Source organism: Chrysemys picta, chromosome 3, assembly GCF_011386835.1.
Source record: "Chrysemys picta bellii isolate R12L10 chromosome 3, ASM1138683v2, whole genome shotgun sequence".
Lineage (NCBI taxonomy): Eukaryota > Metazoa > Chordata > Testudines > Emydidae > Chrysemys > Chrysemys picta.
In genome coordinates this window covers 120891667-120915820 of record NC_088793.1, presented here as the reverse complement: position 1 = coordinate 120915820, position 24154 = coordinate 120891667, and the positions used below count along the sequence as shown (strand labels likewise).

The following is a 24154-nucleotide window of genomic DNA, read 5'->3' as shown; positions in this document are numbered from 1 at the left end:
AAATTTGCTTTATTTTTTATTTGAAAGCTGAAATTCTCATCTAATCACTTGCTTCCAGGAGCTGGGGCTTTCAATAAAATCCTAATATCATAAGATTAGTGCTAAAATCAAGGGAGTTGTCAACTCTTGATTTAGTCATTCCTTTATTTTAATTTGTACTAACTACACTAAAAGAGCCAATCCAGTTGCCAATAGGCTTCTTTCTTTCATAAGGCATGAAGGAGCTCTGACTGTTATGCATGAAGCTGTGAAACTCCCTGCTAAAGGACAGTTTAGAACAGTGCAATACGTCTGGTTCAGTGAGATAGGAGGTCTTACTTTAGCCGACTGAGTATTGAGCTGTGTTCCTCTGCAATTCACCCTATTATTGTCACAGAGTTTTAAAGCATATTGTATCAATCCTAAAGATAAAATCATGTTGTCTGAATATGTTGTTACAGAACAGGAAATAGGAATGAAGAATTTGCCTATCCGGCTCAGATCATTGATTCGTGTAGTCTACTGTGCTGCCTCTGGCAGTCACTAATAGCCTAAAGTGTCAAAGGAAAGTGAACATTTCCCATTAGGCATCTAAATGATTATGCAGTACTGTAGACGGAATGAACAACTCTTCCCTTTTGTCCACAAGAGGTCATCTTAAACCCTCAAAAATGAGATTTGATTACTCTTCTTTATCTTTCAGAGTAGCAGCCGTGTTAGTCTGTATCCACAAAAAGAACAGGAGTACTTGTGGCACCTTAGAGACTAACAAATTTATTAGAGCATAAGCTTTCGTGGGCTACAGCCCACTTCTTCGGATGCATATAGAGTGGAACATATATTGAGGAGATATATACACACACACATACAGAGAGCATGAACAGGTGGGAGTTGTCTTACTAACTCTGAGAGGCCAATTAAGTAAGAGAAAAAAACGTTGGAAGTGATAATCAAGATAGCTCAGTACATTCACAGCCACAGATAGTGTTTGATAGGAAAAAATGTGCAGTTATTTTCCAGAACTTCCCCATCAAACATGCTATAAATCACAGAAACTAATTTAGTTTGTGTTATGGAAAGAGGGATGGGAATTAAAGGCCGTATTTGGACATATCAATTTGTAAATTGTTAACCCAAATGAACATGGGCTTGAGTTTAGGGTTCAAAGTTGGTTATTTGTTAGCAGATGGAAAAAAACCTAAAGGTTATATAAACTGTCAGAAGTTTATTCAAACAAAAAGAGTTTGTGTCAGCACTTGACTGCTTCAGTGTTCATTTCTTCAGATTTTTGAACGTGAACGTATTGCAAAACTTCTTAGAGTATACAAAAAGTTCCCAGCTAAAAATTCTATGGTAGACTGCCTATTTATCCATAAGTATAGTCTGGCCATATTAGAAATAGGCCTGAATCAGAACCCTAGATCCAAATACCTCTCAATTTTAGGAAAATCTGGACCCCCCATCCATAAACAAGCAGTAAGCCTAATTCTCCTCTTACTGTACCTAGGTAAATCAATTTTATGTCAATTGAGTTACTCCAGATTTACACTGATATATGTAAGAGGATAATTATGCTCCTACGGTAGTTTTGGTGTAGGTTATGTTGAGAAAGTTTGAAGCAAAACTGAGAAACAACAAAAATTCTCCATAGCCAGTGTTTAAAAACACTGAAACCAACCTGATGAAACCCAGCCCTTCTCAGCTTACCAGGAGCAGGGGAGACACTGAGCATTGGCATGTGTGTTTGTGCATGGGGAATGGGTGGATGGGGAGGAGAAACAAAGGATGCCAGAAGTCCCCTGAAAAAAAAAAATCACCACCTAGGCCTATTCCAGATCCTCTAAAAACAAATACTGAGTAAAACCTGTCCTAAATGACCAAACAAGGAACTGTCAAAAATTGGTTGCTTAATGGAGGTTGCATAATACAAGTGGAGCAGGATTGTATTAGAACGCTTGGTGACACTTGTAGTAAGTCTGTTTAGACAAGAGCAGGCCAGTAATGATTATCTACCACAATGAAACCTGTACAGGAAACTGGGCTAGAATGATTCATAAATGAACCAAAATGACACTCACCATTATTAGCTCATAAAATGAAGAATTTGTAAGCCTCAAAGTTGCACTAATTTGCACCTTGGGACCAAGAAATAAGAAAGACTGCAGTATGATAAATGTTGCTTTTTAATGGTGACCACCGGATAGGAATGGAGTTTAAGTGCATGCTGTGTGTCACTGCAAATGGGCACGGTTGTGAAGAGTCAATCAGAGATGCTGCTGTTCAACATCTGCAATTTCAGATGCCCAATCCATAGGCAGCCCTAGTTCCATCAGCAGTAGCCTGGTCAGCACTGAGCCCTACAGCTGTTAACTGCTCTGTAGTCATAGTCATAGGTTCCTTGATTTGGGCATGGTTTTTCCAGACCCCAAAGGCCAGTCTTGGATGACTGCGAAGGGACTGGACAAATCACTGATAACTTAGGCTTTCAGAGCTACCTGGTCATTTTACATCTTCAAGGCTATCTTCATAAGGAAATGATATAGCTAGGGTGACATCCTGGCCCCACTGAAATCAGTGTCAAAACTCCCATTTATTTCTATAAAGCCAGGCTTTCACACAATTAGGCCAGTTCCACAAAGGCCAGCACTGCCCAAAATTCAAAGTTTAGCTCTATCAGACCCATCCAGCTTCATCCTGTGCAGTGGTGACTCATGGTTTCAACATAATTCCGTAAATGAGTCAAGTTTCATTCATGAGCAGGGGGATCTCAGTGAAACACATTGTCTATGTTTACTGTTTGTAACAAAACCCAAACTTGAATAGGTCTGAGTTACAAAATTCCACCTTTTGAATCTCCAAAGTTCAGGCATGTTTAGATCTGTGATTCTTTCTGGGGCCCACTCTGCCTTAAATCAGGTGAGTTTCATATGCTTTTAGGTTTTGTTGAAAATATTTTGTACAGTTTTACTCACAGCAGCACAACACAAACAGAGAGGCAATAAGAACAACAATGTTTTATTCCAGTCTCAAGAAGGGAGCATTATAGCTGTTGTAATCTGAACCCACCCTTCAAAAATAAACATAATTTGTTATATCTGTTTCCCTAAACATTTTAGTTTTTTGGTCTTTACGTAAACATTCAAGTGACCTTCTTTATGTAAGTCATTAAAATTTGCAAACTAACCTATTTTGAAGAGCTTTACAATAGCACAACTAAGGGGTTTTTTTTGTGGGGGGTAGTAGAGAAGTTTCGGAATGTGGGTATTTAGGCTGATTAGCATGTGTGTAGTTTATTTAATTAGAACAGATGTGATGTTATGATACTGATAGATAAAAATGTATTTCGTGTCAGTCTATCTTTTAGAATGCAGAACTGGTAAGGGGAAGGACTATAGAGGAACAGTATCTAAAACTCAGAGTGGTGTGCCCTGCCAGAAGTGGAGCGACAGTAAACCCCATAAACCTAAGTATGTCCTTTTCATATTTGTGTATATGTTATTCTGAACCTATTCCAAGCCATCCATATTAAGTGTGTACTAAAGAATTAAAGCAAGTTGTTCAGCATTCAAACTCATTGGTAAGAAATCATTTCCTCCTTGTCTTGATCACTGTGATCTCTACCTTGTCTCAAAAGACCTTCAAGGCTGACATATTTCTAAGCATCTAAGAAATGTATCCTGCAGTGATTCAAGGGGATGTACTAAATGACCTAAGGGATTATTTCAAAGATAGCATTTCTGGCCAAATTTGGTGGTCCTTAAGCAAGCAGAACACTCATTGGATGAAATCCTGGCTCCTTTGAAGTCAAGGGCAAAGCTCTCGCTGACTTCAATGGGGCTAGGATTTCATCCATTTGCTTCAATGAGTGCTAAAAGTGGCAAAGGAGATAGAAGTATCATCTTATTGGAGAACCCCTTGCGTGTTTCCATGACAATATTTTATGGCTTTAAATGAGAAGCAGTCAACAAGGTTGAACCGTTAACCTCACATTCACATAGGATGTGTTAGTATCACATTCAAGTTGTTGACAACTCTCATGTATTTAGTTAATGTCCTTTTTTGCATTCCCTAGGAAAGTGTTCCATACGAAATATTGCTCTTTTTAACTATGTGCATTAGAAAAACACAGCAGTTATTGATGGAGCTCAGACCCTGGCAGTCCAACAGTAACAAGCCGTTGCAAGTGTAAAAGAGCATTCTTGGATTATGAGGTTGTCATATTTCCTGTAAACTGTAGATATGAAACTGTTGGCTTTTCCCCAGATCCATCAAAGAACTGACATTCAGTAGCTATGAAGAGGCTAATAATGACAGCCACAGAATGCTCTTCAGATAAGGATTTCAGCTCTGGGCAACCAAAGGGAGCATCTATTTCTCTGGCCTTTCATGTGTATGACTAGAGTCCAAAATCACTTGAGAAATTTGGACATTTCACTTTTGCTGTAATGATATTTTTATTTTATTTCAGCTATACACCTGACAACACCCCCTCTGCAGGACTAGAGGCAAACTACTGCAGAAATCCTGATGGGGATGAAAAAGGACCCTGGTGTTACACAACAGATCCTGATACCAGATATGATTACTGTAACATCCAAGAATGTGAAGGTCAGGATACACACACCAAAGATCTTTTTACATCACAATATCTCTAAGTATGTTAAATTGTGCAAGTGCTTTTTTTCAAAGTATGGAAATGTTAGCTCCTTGACCCCATTATCTCTTTGTTTGAGACTATGCCAGCAAACTTTAATCCAGAAGCTGCAAAAAACTTCCTCAGGTGAGTAGTTTTTACTCAAGTGACTTTCAGGATCAGGCCCCTTATTGTTCTTTTGGATAGCCCCAGTAGTAATGGAACAGTTCCCTAAGGTCAACATACAAGTACATGTGTTCCAGAGGACATATCCCTTTGACAGTGACTGGGGAGGACATCTTTTCTTGGTTAATATTATTGTACTGCATTATTATCACATCCTATTTTTAATCATCAGACTGATCCTTCCATAATATATCTAAGGACATCAAATCTGAGGACGTGGCCCATTTTTATGGTAGTTAATATGGCTAGTACCATTGGCCTTAATTCAGCAAGGCACTTAAGCACATACCTAACTTTAAGCATGTTAATAGTCCTATTGATATCAATAGGTTCCCTCATTTACTTAAGATCAGGCATGTGCTTAAGTACCTTACTGACTCAGGGCCTTGTTTGTGTATGACCTTGTTTTTGGATGTTATCTTGCTTAGTAAAATGCCATAATTCTGTCTGGAAACTTTCAAAACTAAAAAATACGGTTTTTGCCATTTCCCAATGGTTTTGTTTCAGCATCCCACTTTAGAGTCGGTTAACATTTCCATTATAACAGCTCCTTGCCAGATCATTGTATGGTATGAAAGGACTCATAATTAGAGACAAGCCTGATCCAAAAATCTGGATCTGAACAAACTCCTATTTGAGGGAGTTAAAAAAGCAGATACAGATCTCAGTTTTGTGCTTCAGGTCCATTTGTGCTTTTAATTCAGATCCAGCTGGGACTTAGCATAAAAGTTCTCAACAAAAAGGACGTCTCCCTAGGGTGACCAGACAGCACATGTGAAAAATCAGGACAGGGGGTGGGGGGTAATAGGTGCCTATATAAGAAAAAGACCCCAAAATCGGGACTGTCCCTATAAAACGGGACATCTAGTCACCCTACGTCTCCCTGAATGGCTTAAATTGTATAAATATTTAATAGATATAGAGGAATCACAAGTTTTGGTTGGTTTTAGATACTTTTTGATCTGCTCTAACTAGAAAATGGCTTATTTAAAAAAAAAAAAAGAAAGATTGACCTGACGATCATAGTCATGCAGGCAACGTCTATTGACATTAGTGGGAGTATTGCATGCAGATATGTGGCATGGGTCAGCCCTGAAAATCTTGCATTTACATAAAATTTGATTCAGTTGATGAGCATAAGCACCAGGAACTTCTAGGGTTCCTTTGCTCAGTGCATCAAGAGATTAATCTTGGTTCAACTCCCCTATTCTAAACGTATGGCTCTTCCTTTATTTTCCTTCTATAACTCACACAGACCATTCTACTGAACCCAGGTAGGACTTCCTCTGCCGCATGGGGCACAAGTCACTTGCAGGTTTAAACTAGAGTAAATGGTGGATTCTCTGTAACTTGAAGTCTTTAAACCATGATTTGAGGACTTCAGTAACTCAGCTGGAGGTTAGGGGTCTATTACAGCAGTGGGTGGATGAGGTTCTGTGACCTGCAATGGGCAGGTGGTCAGACTAGATGATCTTGATGGTCCCTTCTGATTTCAAAGTCGAATCTATGAAACTTAATGGATTATGTTCAGGAAACTAAATGAACATCAATCCAGAGGGTTGGTCTCACCATGGTCCAATTGTTGGGAATAGTGGGAGAATGTTAGCTATTTAATGTCATCATATTACATGCCATGGAACTTGTGTCTTCATTATCCAAGTCATTACTCTTTAAAGGAAGCTACTTTGCAAAGGAAGCTTCTCCAGTAATATATACAACCTAAAAGCGCCTTAGAAATCTTCTTGTCATATCATAGTTTTTTAATTGTTGTTTTCATTGTTTTTATTTTAAAAGATACACTATAGTGTAACAAATAAGCCAAATAAAATAAATGTAATTAAGTAGGTGAAGTCACCCACCAGTAGAAAGAACCTTGCCATTTTAGAATAGTTCTTCACTCTAGTTTTGCCTTCTGATTGGTCTCTTGAGCTGATGGCATGTCCAAAGGGAAAGTTTCTGGACCAATGCTATTCTTGATGTTTCCCCGTTTCTTTGTTTTCACTCCTGCTTGTCCATACAGAAGCGTGCATGCATTGCAGTGGCGAAAACTACCAAGGCAAAATTTCCCAAACAGAGTCTGGGATTGAGTGCCAGCACTGGGATTCTCAACAGCCTCACTCTCATGGGTACATCCCTTCAAAGTAAGTCACAACCAGTAATGAAATAACTGATCAGCTAGATGGACCCAAGACCAGGGAAATAGCCCCTGGGGTCTGGAGCCAGGAGGAAAAAAAGATAGATTGTTTTTCATAGTAATTTTCCATTTTCATTTTGATAATACTTGATCATGTTTTTTGTTGATGATTTTTTTTGGTGGCCAACCTCTCCCTTGGCTATTTGAGCCAATGCACTTTTGCATGTGCTTGATGTTTTGCTTGTTTGCCATACTAATACCATAGGCAGCATTTGGGAGTGTTCATGTGTGAGGGAGCTATGTTTTTAACATCCTTCCCTTAAAAAGAGAGGGTTGGGGAGTCAAAAAGTTCTGTTTCGGTCCAGGGCAACAAAAAGGCTGATCTGCTACCTCTCAGTGCAATGGAAGAAGGTAAATCATCAATCCTTTCTCTTTTCTTTCTGTTTCTTTGGAGGCAACTCCAAGTTATCTGAAATTCAAGCTAGGGAAAATGGTAGTGACAGAAGAACCTCAGAAGGCTCTGAGGTTTGGTTCTGATAATAATTAATAATAATAATACCTAACACGTACATACAACTTTTCATCTGTAGATTTCAAATTCCTTTACATTGCTAAGCATCATAGTCCTCATTTTACGGATGGGAAAACTGAGACACAGTTTTTTTAAATGTCTCATTGTTTTATTGTGCCCTCACTGCCTGTCTCTCTGAGGGAGCGGGGGGAGAGAGAGAAGGGGGGCGGTCAGGGCTTCAGCGGGGCGCTATCACGCGGCCCCGACCACTGTGCCGCCTGCTGGGAGGCTCCATGCCACTCCAGTCGGCTGGGAAGGATGTGGACTGCCCTGCCGGGCTTGCTGCAGGGTGCTCCCGTCCTCCGTGCTGCCACCCCCTACAGGGTGGCCGGAGCGGAACATCACCCCAAAAAAAAAAAAAAAAAAGCGGCCGTGCTGCCCTAGGATTGGGCGAAATGCCGCCTCGAACAATCTGCCACCCCAAGCACCAACTTGCTCGGCTGGTGCCTGGAGTTGGCCCTGGGCTGAGTACCTCTAACTATCAGGTCCTAAGTGGCTTGCCCAAGGTTATATAACAGCTCAGTAGCAGAGCAGAAGTAGAACCCGGGTCTCAACTCTCAAACAAGTGCCTTATCAACTAGACCATACTACCAGTCATAAAACCCATAATAACCACCTTGCAAAACTTGAATGCTTGGCCATATTTATCTGAAAGGTTTAAGATCTTTTTAGTGCTCCCCACTCTCAGTTAATGTATAGAACATAACAGCTGGTGACATCAAACCTCCTCAGGTGGCCCTTCATTCTTGTCTTATGAATCAGAATGAACAAGTAAGAGGTTGAATCTGAAAGACAGTAACATTTTAAAATAACCCTCCCCCTTTTGTTAAAGACAGTCTCTAATCAACACATACTGAAACAGACAAGCCTACAGAATATCAGAAGAAAGATGAGGTATTATGAAAGTTTTCTGCTATGAGATCTTAAAAAAATGGAAACCAGAGAAACAGATTTGTATGCTTCACAGCTTTAAGATGACCTGCCAGGAAGGAATATCTCCCCTAATGTCACAGCATTGAACACATTGGCTGGGTGGCAAGGTCATCATAGGTGGTGGTTTTGGGATTCCCTTCCTCTGAAGAACTGAGGTTGCTACAGGACTAGACAGAGCAAAGGTTTGATCTCCTGGGGCAAATGCTTCATTTCTTTCTCTCTCCTTTATCTTCTTCCCTTCCTCATGCTAAACCAGTTCTCTTCACCCCAACCTCCTTCACCATCACTGTCTCTTCTGACCTTGAAAGGTGTTTGTGTTCAGGGAATAGAGAGATGGTGATTATGTCTAGACCCTGAGCAGTCGGCTGGGAGGCAAGCATCCTGCACCTTCTCCTACACATGTGCAATCAGGAAGAGCTAATCAAACCAACTTGTCCAAAATGTTGAGGGGAAAAGGAAAATGGAAAACTAGACATAGGTCACTGAGAGCGGGGAACAACACAGTGGAGCATGTGGGCAATTTCAATTTACAGCAAATGTATTCAGATTTTTAAAGTTTTGTAGTATGATACATTGCATAAAGGCAAGCTACTTAGGAAACAGGACAAACAAAGCATGCATCATGGTACAGTATTTAATTAAATGATCACATGCCAGTTGCTGTACAAGACCCCTGTCTCATCCAGTGCACAGAATGGACAATGAATGAGGCTGTGGGTTGCAAGAAGAGAAAGGGTGTTCTCTTATGGGTAGGACACTGGACTGGGACTCTTATTGCTGGTCTGCCATAGACTTGCTGCATGATGTTAGGCAGAACTACCATAGTGCATATGAACAAGGGGCCCAAATGGAGGTTGCACAGGTAACCTTAATTCTGGCATTTCCTAACTTTGAGTGTCGACTTTGCAACTTTACTGTTCTTTTAATATAGTTTTTCCTATGTAATTTATATCTCACTCCTTAGCCCAGTATCTGAATGCCCAAAAAGCTCATTGTGCCACAGGAGGGGCAATTCATACCATCAGCCGTTAGTGAATTAGATTCTTAATTCAAACTTCTAATTTTCAGCTTTCCAGAGAAGAATCTGAGGCTGAATTACTGCCGTAATCCTGATGGTGAGCCTCGGCCCTGGTGTTTCACTACCAACCCCACGAAACGCTGGGAATTTTGTAACATTCCACGTTGCAGTAAGTGTTACTTATGGAGATTGTGGAACCCAAGTTAGCTACCACTACAGGCAGTTGCAACAGGTAGAAGCTAGAACCAAAATGTAGGGAAAAGTTGGGGGTGAGGATGGAGGGTGGAATCCATCAACAAATATCCCAAGAAGAGCCTTCTGTACCAGGGAAGGTGCATCATTAATAGAACCATTTACTAAGTTCCAATCATTTAAACCTGTGTAAGTGCATTGAGAGTGATAGGGCTGCATAGGTTTTATTGAGTACATAATTTGCACAGTTATCTCTGAAACTCAAATTTGCCCTGCAGAATTGTTATTACTGATGATAGCACTAGAGGGAAATAACTCAGATTGACTCTCAGGATGCATCTTCACTAGGGAAAAAAGGTAGTTTTTTTTAAAACTCAGGTTAACTAACAGAAAGTAAAATACTAGTGAAGTCAAGGAAGTACACCTCTACCCCGATATAATGCTGTCCTCGGGAGCCAAAAAATCTTACCGTGTTATAGGTGAAACTGCGTTATATTGAACTTGCTTTGATCCTCCGGAGTGCGCAGCCCCGCTCCCCCAAAGCACTGCTTTACCGTGTTATATCCGATTTCGTGTTATATCGGGGTAGAGGTGTATGTAGTTTTCACAAGAGTTTGCAGGTCAAGGAAACTGTGGGGAAGCCTAGGATTTACCTTGTAGTTTTCACATGAGTTAACAAGCCAAACTGTGTTGTCATCACTAGGATTTTATCCTATGTTAGCTAACTCGAGTTAAGAACACATCTTTTTTTCTTAGTGAAGACAAAACCTCTAAGCTCAGGGCTAGCAGTTAAAAAAATCCATTAAACTGAGCACATTTGACATGCAAATCACAAAGACAATAAATATGGTGCACCACAATGCCATTTTTATACCAGAATTGCACTTTGAGGATCAGGCTTATATTTATATCACCAGTCCTAGTCTTCTCAAGTATTTGCTTTTCTCACTGCTTTATGAAGAATCACATATTTGCTGGATAGGGATCAATTAAAACACCTATTTATTGATGGAGGGTGAATATTTGACAGGTTTCTCTAAAGTAAGAAATGGGTTGAGAAACTGTAAGATAACTGATACTGAGTTTAGAATTTTAACTAGTTTTATGGAACATGTTGACCTTTTATTCTCCATCAGGAAATTATATGTACAGTCAAAATGCATGTTCATTTTCATCTTGAAATTAAAAAGACCAAATAAATGTGGACTCACAACCCAATGGTATCTCCTTTATGCCTTTCTGAGGTACCTGGTGCTCTGGTTGTCCTTGGAATACTTGTGGGCTGTGGCTAGTAGGTACTTTTGCAATAAGCATTAAGAAAGGCAGGTGTCTGAGTAGTTCTAACGATCTTCCTTTCTTCAGCATTCTCCTTCTGCTGCTAGACCATCTCAGGCTCCTTGTTCCAAGACTCGCTCTTCCCATTAGATCTTCCCCTTCAGATTTCTGTTTTAGCTCCAAAGGCCCCATTCCCTGCTGTGATGCTTCTCTTTATAATATCTCACAGGGCCTCATCCTCACTACCTCCTGTCCTGGCAATCTCTGCTCTTCCATCCTACCTCTCAGACTCACTTAGCCGTCCTCCCTCAGCTCATTTTTCTCACCACCATTGTAGTGAGATAGCTAGGGTGGAGGAAAGGATGGATGGCTTAAATGTGATCATGTTGTCACCAGATGCTTCAGAGGGTTCGGCATAGAATAGAATTCACTGTTTGGAAATTTTGAAAATTTTATGGCAACTTAAAATCTAAGTGAGAAGAGTCAAGGAGGAGTATCTGGATGTTTTCTCTGTGCTTTGGCTTATGTCTTGCCATAGCCTTCGGAAACCTCACCAGTATAGAAACAAAAACGTGCATGTTCCACATTATGCAAAGTTAAGCTTACGTATCTTGAAGGCACTGTTTATATTCATTTCCTTTTCTGGTATAGCTTCACCACCACCAGTTTCTGGCCCAGGACGTCAGTGCCTTTCAGGAAACGGAGATGATTATCGAGGCAAGATAGGTGTCACTGTGTCAGGAAACACTTGTCAACATTGGAGTGCTCAGTTTCCCCACAAACATGCCCGGACTCCAGAGAACTATCCCTGCAAGTATGTAAAACCTCTTCATTATTTGGTGCCTGTTGGAAGTACCAAGGAACATAGTTATTTCATGATGATGTAGACATAATATTAAGGTTGGCACAATTTTTCTCCAACTATATTGCTAAGTTCTCCTTTCTCCATATTATTTCAGCTCTCTCATTATTCTTCTTTAATTTCTTCACTTGATCCTGCTCTCTGATTTTTCCTGTGTTCCTCCTCTTCATCTCTCATTCTCATGTACTTGAATCTTCCTCTCTGGCATTCATGCTCTTCCTATTCTTCCTTTCCCCACTCACATCTATCCTTTACTGTGTTCCATACCCAGGTGCTTCCATGTAGAATAAGAGTGTTAGAAAAGTTATTTTTCCCAGTGATGATACTGTTCCATAACATGCTTTATCTGCACTACTCTTGGTGTCCTGTCACAAGTGAAGGAAGTACAAGTGTGATCCACTGGTGAATGTGTGTTACAGATTCTCCTCTGTGCTGATCCGCAGAGGATATGAGTTGTTACAGCCTCCAGTTATAGAGCCTTGGTTCTTAAGCGCCATCTGTAGCAGCACATGCTTTAAATCTCCAGTTCAATGTGATTACTGCTATCTTGGCCAACATACCAGGGACCTCCAGAGCTAAAAGCATGAGCTGCTACAGTTTGAGCTGAAGAGTCCAGACTGTAAAACGAGGGTTTGTAACAACTCATATCCTCTGTGGATCAACATAGAAGGGAACCTGTAATAGTCACCTGGGGTTACATAAGCATCAGAAAAGCTGCTCATATTCTTAGCATGTGGACCTCTCTTACCTAGAATGCTGACCAGACTCACAACAATAATGCATTGCAGTAATTTGCCTTATTGCAGATAAATGTAATTACTGAGCAACATTTTGCTGCAGTAGTGACTCACCAATAAATACAATCGTAAACAAGTGAGGAAACATTCCCCACCCCCTTGTTCTTGGCCATTATCAGATTTCCATGAGAAGCTAATTTTCACATAGTGCTTTTGCTTCAGGGCTTTAGAAGAAAACTACTGTAGAAACCCTGACGGTGAGATCAAGCCATGGTGTTATACCACCAAAAGCTCAAAACGATGGGAATACTGTAACATACCCAGCTGTGATGAAACAACAATAAAAACTGGTAAGGAGAGTGGATGCACCTGTGATATGGAGGTTGAAAGAATCGTGGGAGTCAGTCATTCTTTTTTTGTACCAATTGCAAATAAATCATTGTTTATTCATATTATTATTAATTTGTTGATCTGAACACTCTGCAGACCACATCTGAACATTAGTGGAAGGTTGAACCTGTTGAGGGTAGGATTTAAGTCTGGTGGGAAAGTGCAGTGTGAGGAAGAAAGATTTTAGATCATATTGTTCTGCTGACTGCCTCGGCTTTGGAAAAGTTACCAAGCAGTGAGCTTACAGAGTTTCCTTTTTCCTTTTGAACTTAGTATCTTTTCTAAGATCAGAGAAGATTTTAAAAGTGTGGAAAAAGTAAAAAACAGGAAAAATATGAAAAACAAAACCCTAGAAAGCATTAATCGATTGCATTCAATGGCAAGGAAAGAAAAAAATGGAGATAAAGCAGAAAAACATGGTAATTAAAAATGCAATAAATATTCCATTTTTGAAAACTGAAATGAAAATTTTCCTTTTGTTTCAAAATTTCTCATTTCAATTGTTTTAAAAAATGGTTAAAATAATTTTTAACAGAGAAATGTTATTGTTTTGGACAAAACTCCATATTTTGGTGAGAATTTTTGGCTCAAAAATGTCAGCCAGCCCTACAAATACTACAAGTACAAGATCCCAGTTACCCAAATTGCTTGGCACCATCAAGTATGTTTACATACACCAGATGTGTGTCCATCGATAACAAATCAATAGAAGCTGCAATAATGTAAGAGAAAACTTCAGCCTCCAAACTCCAACCCCTGAAAAATCCAACCAAACACTTCCACTTGTTTACATATCCTAACTAACAACCCCAAACTCCTTCAGTACAAAAAAAGGGAAATCATCCCGATGCAAGGTCAATCCACCACTAGCAATACATCTGATATAAAACCACAATTTTGGATCCACATTCTGAACTTTGTGATTCTCTAATCCAAGTATGCCTAACACAACACAACATTGAAATTGAGATTGCATCTAAGGAACAGCATCTGACTCATGAAGGTAACCCATTAAAAGCTTCCATACACCCTCAGAAATGCCTCTTCTGAATGAGATCTTGTCATAAGAAGGTATCTGTGACAGGCAGGCTAACCATTCTGACTTGTTTGTTTATTGCTTTTATTTGTTTGGTTTGGTTTTTCTGTGCTCATTTATCAAAGTAAAATTCACTTTTAAAGCACTGTTTTTTATTGTTCATTACAGATGCACCTGTGATTCAACAGGATCCAGTCATTGAGGATTGCTTTCAAGACACTGGCCTGTCTTACCGAGGCACAACTTCGTTGACTATCTCAGGAAAGAAGTGCCAAGCATGGAGATCAATGTCTCCGCACAAACACACAAAAACCCCAGCAGCATATCCAAATGCGTAGGTTTACTTCAACCACTATCACAAAAATCAGTGTAGGAATTGTCCAGAAATCTATTAATTGTGCCATCCACTTAAAGGGACACTGTCAAGTTAAAATTCACACTGCAAACAAATTTCTTTACCAATTTACTAAGAGTGCCTTGAGAGAGAGAATTTTAAAATCCAATTCAGTTGTTGCTGTTTTAGCTCTTTGTTTAATTGTTTTAGTTTCTCCCACTTGGACAATGAAAATCAGCTAAGCCAGCTTCACTTTCAGGAGCTTAATACTGCAGTGGTTTCAAACACTGGAAGAGGATGCATTTCATTTACAATAACATCTTTCATTATTATTTTTTAAAACACTGAAACATTTATATTGGGCTAAGATTTTAAAAAAGCTTGTTTTCACGACATTTAAATTCTGGGCTAAATGTAAATATAGTGTCTTTTAAAATTGCTCTTCAAGAAATTAAGAGTTGTCATAAATATTCCAAGAATCAGACTTATGGCCAAATTCTGCCATCAGAACCACACTGTAAGTCATAGAAATATGCACTGTGTTATGTATTTGAGAATATGACAGTTGCCTTTAAACCTGCTCCAGAACACAGTGTATGGGAGAATCTAAGAAAATGGAAATTAATTATATGGACACAAATAATGTTGCAATACATACTGGTCAGGAATATGTATAGTATTTCATATTGCTAAGTTTTATGTATTTTGTGACTGCTGTAGTCATAATTAGGAGATGGGGGTTGGGAATATTATATACAGTGTTTAACTACCCTGACAGTTAAGAAGTTTTTCCTAATGTTCAACCTCCCTTGCTACAATTTAAGCCCATTGCTTCTTGTGCTATCCTCAGCAGTTAAGAAGAACAATTTATCACCCTCTTCCTTGCAACAGCCTTTTATGTACTTGAAAACTATTATCATGTCCCCTCTCAGTCTCCTTATCTCCAGACTAAACAAACCCAGTTTTTTCAATCTTTCCTCATAGGTCATGTTTTCTAGACCTTTTATCATTTTTGTTGCTCTTCTCTGGACTTTCTCCAATTTGTCCACATCTTTCCTGAAATGTGGCGCCCAGAACTGGACACACTACTCCAATTGAGGTCTAATCAATGTGGAGTAGAGCAGAACAGTTACTTATTGTGTCTTGCTTATAATACTCCTGCTAATACATCCCAGAATGATGTTTGCTTTATTTTTGCAACAGTGTTACACTGTTGACTCATATTTAGCTTGTGATCCACTATGGCCCCCAGATCCCTTTTCGAAGTACTCCTTCCTAGGCAGTCATTTCCTATTTCGTATGTATGCAACTGATTGTTCCTTCCTAAGTGGAGTACACTGCATTTGTCCTTATTGAATGTCATCCTATTTGCTTCAGATCATTTCTCCAGTTTGTCCAGATCATTTTGAATTTTAATCTTATCCTCCAAAGCACTTGCAACCCCTCCCAGCTTGGTATTGTCCACAAATGTGATAAGTGTAGTACTCTCTATGCCATTATCTAAATCATTGATAAAGATATTGAACAGAACTGATTCCTGTGGGACCTCCACTTGATATGCCCTTCCAACTTGAATATGAACCACTGATAACTACTCTCTGGGAACAGAGAGTAGTTATATATTAACCACTGGGAAGTTATATATTATATTAGCCTTTTTTACAACTACAGCATATTGTCATCTCATATTCAATTTGTGATCCACTATCACCCCCAAATCTTTTCAGCAGTACTACCACCTAGCCAGTTCTTCCCCATTTTGTAGTTGTGCATTTTTCCTTCCTAAATTAAGTACTTTGCACTTGTTTTTATTGAATTTCATCTTGTTGATTTCAGACAAATTCTCTAATTTGTCAAGGTCATTTTGAATTCTAATCCTGTCCTTCAAAGTGCTTGTAAAACCTTCCCAATTTAGCGTCATCTGCAGATTTTATAAGCATATTCTCCACTCCATTATCCAAGTCATTAATGAAAATATTGTGTAGTACCAGACCCAGGACTGATCCCTGTAGGACCCCTTAGATACGCTCTCCCAGTTTAATAGCAAACCATTGAGTAGCAAACCTACTCATTGAGTAAGGTCTCTCAACCAGTTGTGCACCCATCTAATAATAATTTTATTTAGACCTCATTTCCCTAATTTGCTTATGAGAATGTCCTATGGGACTGTGTCAAAAGACTTATTAAAATCATATATCACATCTACTGCTTCTCCACACACACACACACACACACACACACACCCCGCTAGGTCAATAACCCCATCAAGGAAGGTAATTAGTTTGGTTCGACCTGATTTGTTCTTGACAAATCCATGCTGACTGTTCTTTATAACCCTATTACCTGCTAGATGCTGACAAACTGATTGTTTAATAATTTTTTACAGTATCTTTCTAGGTATCAAAGTTAGGCTGACTTATCTATAATATCCTATGTCCTCTTTGTTCCCCTTTTCAAAAATAGGTACTATGTTTTCCTCTCTCCAATCCTCAGGGACCTCACACATCCGCCAGGAGTCCTCAAAGATAATTGCTAATAGTTCCAAGATTGCTTCAGCTAGTTCTTGAAGTACACTAGAATGAATTTCATCAGGCCTTGCTGACTTGAATACATCTAACTTATCTAAATAGTCTTTAGACTGTTCTTTCCTGATTTTGGCTTGCTCCTTGTTGTTAATATTAATAGTGTTGTGTAGCAGGCCACCATTAATCTTTTTAGTGAAGACTGAAGCAAAATAGGCATTAAATACTTCAGCTTTCTCGATGTCATCACTTATTAGCTTTTCTTTCCCACTAGGTAGTGGACCTACACTTTCCTTCATCTTTCTCCTGTTCCTAATGTATTTAGAGAACCTCTTATTGCCTTTTATGTCCCTTGCTAGATATAACTCATTTGGTGCCGTAGCCTTTCTGATTTTTGTCCGTACATGCTTACGCCATTCTTTGTACTCCTCCTTAGAAATTTGATCATTTTTCCATCTTTTCTAGGATTCCTTTTTGATTTTTCAGGTAATTGGCCTCTTGCTATTCTTCCTAACTTTCTTTTTCATCAGTATAGTTTGCAGTTTTGCCTTTAATATTGGCTTCTTGAGAAACTGCCAGCTCTCCTGAACTCCTTTTTCCTTTAGATTTTCTTCCCTGGGACATTACCTACCAGTTCTTTAAGTTTGCTAAAGTTTGCTTTTTTTAAAGTCCATTGTTCTTATTCGGCTTCTCTCACTCTTTCCCTTCCTTATAATCATGAGATCTATCGCTTCATGGTCAATTTCACCCAAATTGCCTTCAGATTCACTATCGATTCCTCCCTGTTGGTCAGAATCAAATCTAAAATGGCTGTTCCCATGGTTACTTCCTCCACTTTCTGAAATAAAAGGTTGTCCCTGATACATTCCAAGAACTTACTGAAAATTTAGTATTCTGCCATATTACTTTTCCAATAGATGCCTGGGTAATTAAAGTCCCCCATTACTACCAGTTCTTGTGTTTTGGAAATTCTGTTGTTTGTTCTAGAAATGCCTCCTCCTCCTCCTCCTCCTCTTCCTGATTCAGTGGACTGTAGTAGACCCCTACCATGACATCATCACCCTTATTTTTCCCTTTTTATCTTTACCCAGAGACTTGCCACTGGTCTGGCTCTTACTTCCATCTGGATCTCAGAACAAGTGTATATATTATGGACAGGAGCGGCACCAGGGTTTTTGGCGCCCTAGGTGGGGGTCCTTCCGCGCTCCCGATCGTCACCAGCAATTCTGCGGCGGGGGGGTCCTTCCGCGCTCCCAGTCTTTGGGGTACTTCGGCGGCGGGTTCTGGAGTGAGTGAAGGACCCGCCGCAAAATTGCCGCCCAAGACCTGGAGCGCGGAAGGACCACCCACTGCTGAATTGCTGCCGAGGGTGGCAAAATGCCACCTCCCCCCCCAAATCCTGGCGCCGGTCGCCTAAATGGAAGCGCCGGCCCTGATTATGGATGTATAATGCAACCCCTCCTCCCTTTTTATTTTGGCTTCTCTTCTTGAACAAGCTATACCCCTCTGTACAAATATTCCAGTCATGAGACTTGGGCCACAAAATCTCTGTTGCTAGTTAAGTCATAATTTACTTTATGTACTAACACTTCAGTTATTCTGTTTATTCCCCATACTCCTTGCATTTGTGTATAGGCATCTAAAATATGCTGGTCTGTGTTATGCATAGTAAATAAATAACTAGGAAACCCATCTTGGATTGATAAATTAGAATGAAGGGTGGTGAGATCAATGTAAATAGCTACTCACTGGGCTTCTTAACACTCACTTCTGCCTTCTTTAGTCTGTCCAAAATAAAGAAGCTTAAATAATCATCCTGTCACAGCTCTCTAACATGTTACTGTCTTCTCAAGTCCTTTCATGGAGTTCCTGTCTCTTTCAACCTAACTCCTAGTTGAAACCCTGCTTACGTGTCATCTCATCTATTCCACCCCATCTTGTCATCTGCACTTTGACCAACTGGTTGCTCCTTTTGCCTTCTCCTCCTCCAAGTCTGGCCTCTGGTGCCATTTTTCATGCTGCTACCTGTGCCTGGAAATACATCCTTTTTTTCTGTGTGCCACACATCTCTCTTCTCCACTTTTAAATACCTACTCAATATCCACTTCTGTGGCCTTACTTTCCGCAGTGTCCTCCATTCCTGTGCTATCTGCTTCTCCCAGGGCTGGTGTTTCCACTAGGCGACCCTAGGCGGTCGCCTAGGGTGGCAGGATTTGGGGGGTGGCATTTTGCTGCCCTCAGCGGAAATTCGGCGGCGGGGTTCCTTCCGCTCCGGATCTTCGGCGGAAATTCGGCGGAGGGTCCTTCACTTGCTCCGAGACCCGCCGCCAAAGTGCCCCGAAGACGCGGAGCGGAAGGAACCCCACCGCCGAAGACCCCAGCAAAAACCCTGGCGCCACTCCTGGCTTCTCTTCTCTTGCTGCATCTCAGTCTCTGATTAATATACCAGTATTTATATGACTAGCAAACTACATATTATATGACCCACATTGTTTTTATCTAACCCTCATCCCTCTTTTCCATATCCATTTCGTCCTCCTTCATGTTCTTTTAAGTGTCTCTATTTTATGCCCCAACATTACAAACGCTTATGCATGGGAGTTGTCCCAATAAATTCAGTGGGACTATTCTTACACAAAGTTATTCCCATGCAAAAGTGTTTGCTGGGCCTTAGACCATAAGAACTTTGAGGGAAGAACCTGGTATTTTCTTCATTTTAATTTAAAAAAATCCTTCATTTTGATTTCTAAAAGGCAACCCTCCTTTCCCCCCCCCACCAAAAGCAGGGCCGGCTCTAGGATTTTTGCCGCCCAAAGCAAAAACAATTTTGCCTCCCCCTTATTTAATTACCCCACCCCCAGCCCCGCCTCAACTCCGCCCCTTCCCCAAATCCCCAGCCCTGCCTCCTCCCCCCAGGCTCTCAAGCCTAGGAGGGAGGGAGGGAGGGGGAGACTCCGAGTGGCCGCGGCACGGGTGCCGCTTCTCCCCCTCCCTCCCAGGCTCTCAAGTCTGGAAGGGAGGGGGAGCAGCGGCGCGCGAAACAGTCGCTCGGGATCTCCCCCTCCCTCCCAGGTTTGAGAGCCTGGGAGGGAGGGGGAGATTCCGAGTGGCCGCGGAGCGGGCGCCACTTCTCCCCCTCCCTCCCAGGCTCCCAAGCTGGGAGGGAGGGGGAGCAGCGGCGCGCGAAACGGCCGCTCGGGATCTCCCCCTCCCTCCCAGGTTTGAGAGCCTGGGAGGGAGGGGGAGACCCTGAGCCACCGTGGCGCACGAAACAGCTGATTCACGCGTCGCTCTCAAGCCTGGGAGGGAGGGAGAGCAGCGGCGCGTGAATCAGCTGTTTCGCGCGCTGTGGCAGCAGCAGCGGAGGTGAGCTAGGGCGGCCGGGGCACATTTTGTTTTGCTGGTGCCTAGAGCTGGCCCTGACCAAAAGTTCTGGATCTGTTTGAATATTTATTAATACATAGTTGCTAAGGCCCTACTTGATTTGCAGGATGATTGTCAAAAAATTGTGGCGGAGTTGCAGGCAAGCCATGGAAAATTGCAGAAAACTAATAATGGACCTTATTATTTGTGGTAATAAAGTCCATTATTTCTTTTCCATGATTTTCCACTGTCAGCCACCCAAAGCGGAGAGCAGGGGACTCAGGGCGCAGAGCGGGCTGCGGCAGCCATGGTGCCTGTTGTCAGCTCCACGCATGGTGGGGCTCCTGCTGTTAAAATTGCGGTGGAAGCCTAATACTGTGGAATCCACAATTTTCACAATATCGCCAGTTAAGTAGGGCCTTAATAATTGCATATTTTTCTACTATTGTATACATTTGTCTTTTTAAAAAATAATATTATGACACCAGTCATTATTCAGCAAATCATGATATTGGCATAGCTTTTGGCTAAAATTCTGCCAATATTGTTTTATGTTTCCTCAGGCATAAAAGAGGATCATGTTACCAGTTATGATGTCAATATGAACTTCAGCCCTCTGCTGATATAATAGCCATAAAGGATGTTTTCTTTTCACATGATGGCAATAGAATTTCTGCTATATATGTTAAATAAATATATTGTGACAAAATGGCCAATGTTGGTATGTGGGGGAGGGGGTGTCCTGCGCTTTTCTTGGCAGGGGCTAAGATACCACCCTTTGCCCCTGCTCTTGGGGCACCAAGGGTCCTGTTAAGTGGCCTGGGAAGGTGATAGAGGAGGGAAGAAGGGGAGGGGTCTGGGTTTGCTCCTCACTCTGAGACCCAGCCCCTCTCAACCCCTGCAGGTTTCTTACCCTCTTCCCCCTTGGGTAGGGTTACCCTCAGTTCTTGACGCTGGGGGAGGGAGTCTCCCTGTCTTGCTGAGGCAGGGTCTCCCTTCCTCCAGTTCTCTGGTCTTTCAAGTCTCAACAACACACCTCCAAATTCCAGTCCTCTCTCCTTCCTCACACCCCATGACTGCCTGAAGCAAGGGGGTTTATTAGGTTTCTGACAGGGCCTTAATTGACTACAGGTGCTCCAATTAACCTGTAGCAACCCTCCCTAGTCTACAGAGAACCACGCCTTAATTAGCCTAGGGTTTATATATTTACCTTCTACCACTCTCCTACTGCTCCCCGGTCCTGCTCTATCACAATATACAATTTCTTTAGTGCCTACATGCATACCTTGTTTTTGTAGGAGGTTCCCATAAACTCTTTCAGTGCCTTAGCATGAATAAGAACACACTGTATTTACATTTGTAGGGACTTGAGGCAGAACTATTGCAGAAACCCAGATGGTGATAGAGCCCCGTGGTGTTACACCATTGATCCCACTGTGAGATGGGAATACTGCAATCTGAAGCGGTGTGACCATACACAAGTGACTTTACCAAAGCTACCTCAGCCAACTATGATATCAACCCTTCGTACAACGACAGCCACCCAAACAGGTAACCAGAAAAATATTATCATTATGTCAAAGTCCTATAACATTTAATATGGCTTCCATCCATCAAAATGCTTGAGTAGGTACTTAATTTTAAGCATGTGAGCAGTCCCATTGAAGCCAACCCTTAACAACTTGCGCCATTAAGCCCGTACGCATTAGTGCTTCAGACATATCCCTGAGGCCGACTCCTAGAATTATGTGAGGTCATCTGTATCTAACCTTTCCTTTAAAAAATATTCTAACACTCAGGACTGCCAGGAAAGGCTTCAAGATGTGGCCCCAGTGTAAGTGATGCATGATATCTGCATACGTTTTCAGAGAGCCTGAAACTATAGCTCAGAGAAGTGTGAACTGCCCCATTCATCTTCATTAATGATTAACTCTGAAACCTGCGGTTCTGCTGAGAGTGCCCCAGTGACACAAACCAAGCAAGGAACTTGGTGTAATGGGAGCTTTTTCAATTGTGTTTTCCTAATCCGATTGTAGAAGATATTTGGCCTGACATTATGAAATAAAATTGGAATTTCATAAAATTGCTCTAAATTCACACATTTTGTGAATTCCCAACACACATTTTGACAAAAAACAAACAACATTTTCATTATCAGTATTTTGTCCATCTCCAGCAATATCCTAGCCTATGCTATCTCATACTTTCTTATACCATCCTGCTAGTTTCTTTTTCTGCTACACCACAGGGCATGTAAGTACCAAGAGCACACAACCTCTGAATTTGGTCAAGTGATACACAGCAAAAAATCACCCTCTTGTTTTCTCTCCTAGTTACAGACTGTGTAGTTGGCAACGGTATGGACTATCGTGGCACAAGAGCAACCACTGCAAGTGGCAAGACTTGTCAAGAATGGAGTTCGCAGAAACCTCACAGCCATGATTATTTCACGCCAGTGACTCATCCACGGGCAGGGCTGGAGAAAAACGTAAGCAGCGGTTCTGACAATGCTTCCTGCTGTTGAGCAGTCACTCTTTCTGCTCTGACGTGTTTGTGGAACACTGAAGAACTCTTCTTACTTTAGTATCAGAGGGGTAACCGTGTTAGTCTGAATCTGTAAAAAGCAACAGAGAGTCCTGTGGCACCTTTAAGACTAACAGAAGACTTCTGTTAGTCTTAAAGGTGCCACAGGACCCTCTGTTGCTTCTTACTTTAATTTACTTTTCTCAGGACAAACTAAGAACCTGATCATGTAAAAACTCTTATTCAAGTGAACAGATCTGCAGGTAGCCTCCCCTGCTGGAAGGAGCAGTTTGTGGTAGCAGAAGCAGCCGGGACAGAAGGGGAGGACACAAGACTGGTTTCAGGCTTCTCCAGCCACAGCACACTCCTCAAACACCCCTCTAGACAGCATCTATGACCCATCCCAGGACACAGCCACCCCACAACTACCCTCCTACCCCAGCGCCCCTCTAGCTACCCTGACACTCCCCCCTGCACCCAACAGCTGCCGAGTTTTGTGTGGTTCCATATCCTACCCCTGCCATGGCTTGCGGCAGGGTGTGTGTGGGGCACGGGGGGCACTCTTAGCATTGCCTGTTCCCTCCATTTCATCCTCAGTAATGTGGTTTTGGCCTCCGCTGGAGCCTGACTCCCAATGATGTGAGAAATTCCAGTCCCCAAACCCTACGGGGGGATAAACTCCCTCTGATCAGCTGCCTGCCCCACTTCCCTGCCTCCTGGGGTGGAGCAGGACTGCAGCAGGCTGCGCTCTCCCTCCCCATTGGTTTTGAGGTAAACCGAGCGGGTAAAGGGAGCTGCTGACACCATTTTCACAGGAGGAGGGAGCAGAAAAAGCCCAGCAGAGCTCAGGATGGTTCTGCTCCCTCCTCTTCCTCCCGTTCTGGGAGCAATGGGTCTGTCTGCCGTCTCCCTCCCCCTTCCCCTCTGCATCCTCCAACACCTCATATGGGAAGGGGGGATGAAGAACCTGTGGAGCTGCAGGAGGAGCAGAGGTGCTCTGAGAGGTGAGGGGGAGATGTGGGGGGCTGGGGTGCATAATTTATTGGGTTTTGGGCAGATATGGAGCTGTATGGCAGCAAAACTGATGTGGGGATTAGGAGGTGTCTAAGTAATTGCTGGGTTGGTGGGATAGAGAGTTAGAATGTTGGGGTCTGGGAAGAAGCTGCTTGATGGTGTAGAGATTCCAGCCAGCGAGAGCTCCTGCATCTGGGCCAGCTCACTGTGCTTTGAACGTTTGGGGCTGCCTATAAATTACATAACATGCTGTTTGGTGATTTTTTTTCAACACCTCTTGGAACACCAACCAACCAAACAAACATGCACAATTGAGGACCAACCCATCCCCTAATGTGTTATGTAATTTATGGACAGCCCCTGTGGGGGAGCTGGCAACACTCTAACTGCCACACACCCCAGGGGAAGTTCAGAACTCAAAAGAAACACTGACAACAGTAGCTTTAAAAAGA

The 24154-nt window shown here is 41.8% G+C and overlaps 1 protein-coding gene across 1 annotated transcript in view; it reads left to right on the top strand.

Annotated features, from left to right (window-relative positions):
• The window catches only part of PLG (plasminogen), a 64148-nt gene that overhangs the window by 19291 nt on the left and 20703 nt on the right, over nucleotides 1-24154 (top strand). The window contains exons 4-12 of the mRNA XM_008163991.4: nucleotides 3332-3446; nucleotides 4448-4587; nucleotides 6819-6939; nucleotides 9505-9623; nucleotides 11573-11735; nucleotides 12743-12870; nucleotides 14115-14280; nucleotides 21529-21716; nucleotides 22499-22653. Of these exons, the coding sequence (XP_008162213.3) occupies nucleotides 3332-3446; nucleotides 4448-4587; nucleotides 6819-6939; nucleotides 9505-9623; nucleotides 11573-11735; nucleotides 12743-12870; nucleotides 14115-14280; nucleotides 21529-21716; nucleotides 22499-22653 (1295 nt within the window). The remainder of the gene's footprint in view (nucleotides 1-3331; nucleotides 3447-4447; nucleotides 4588-6818; nucleotides 6940-9504; nucleotides 9624-11572; nucleotides 11736-12742; nucleotides 12871-14114; nucleotides 14281-21528; nucleotides 21717-22498; nucleotides 22654-24154) is intronic.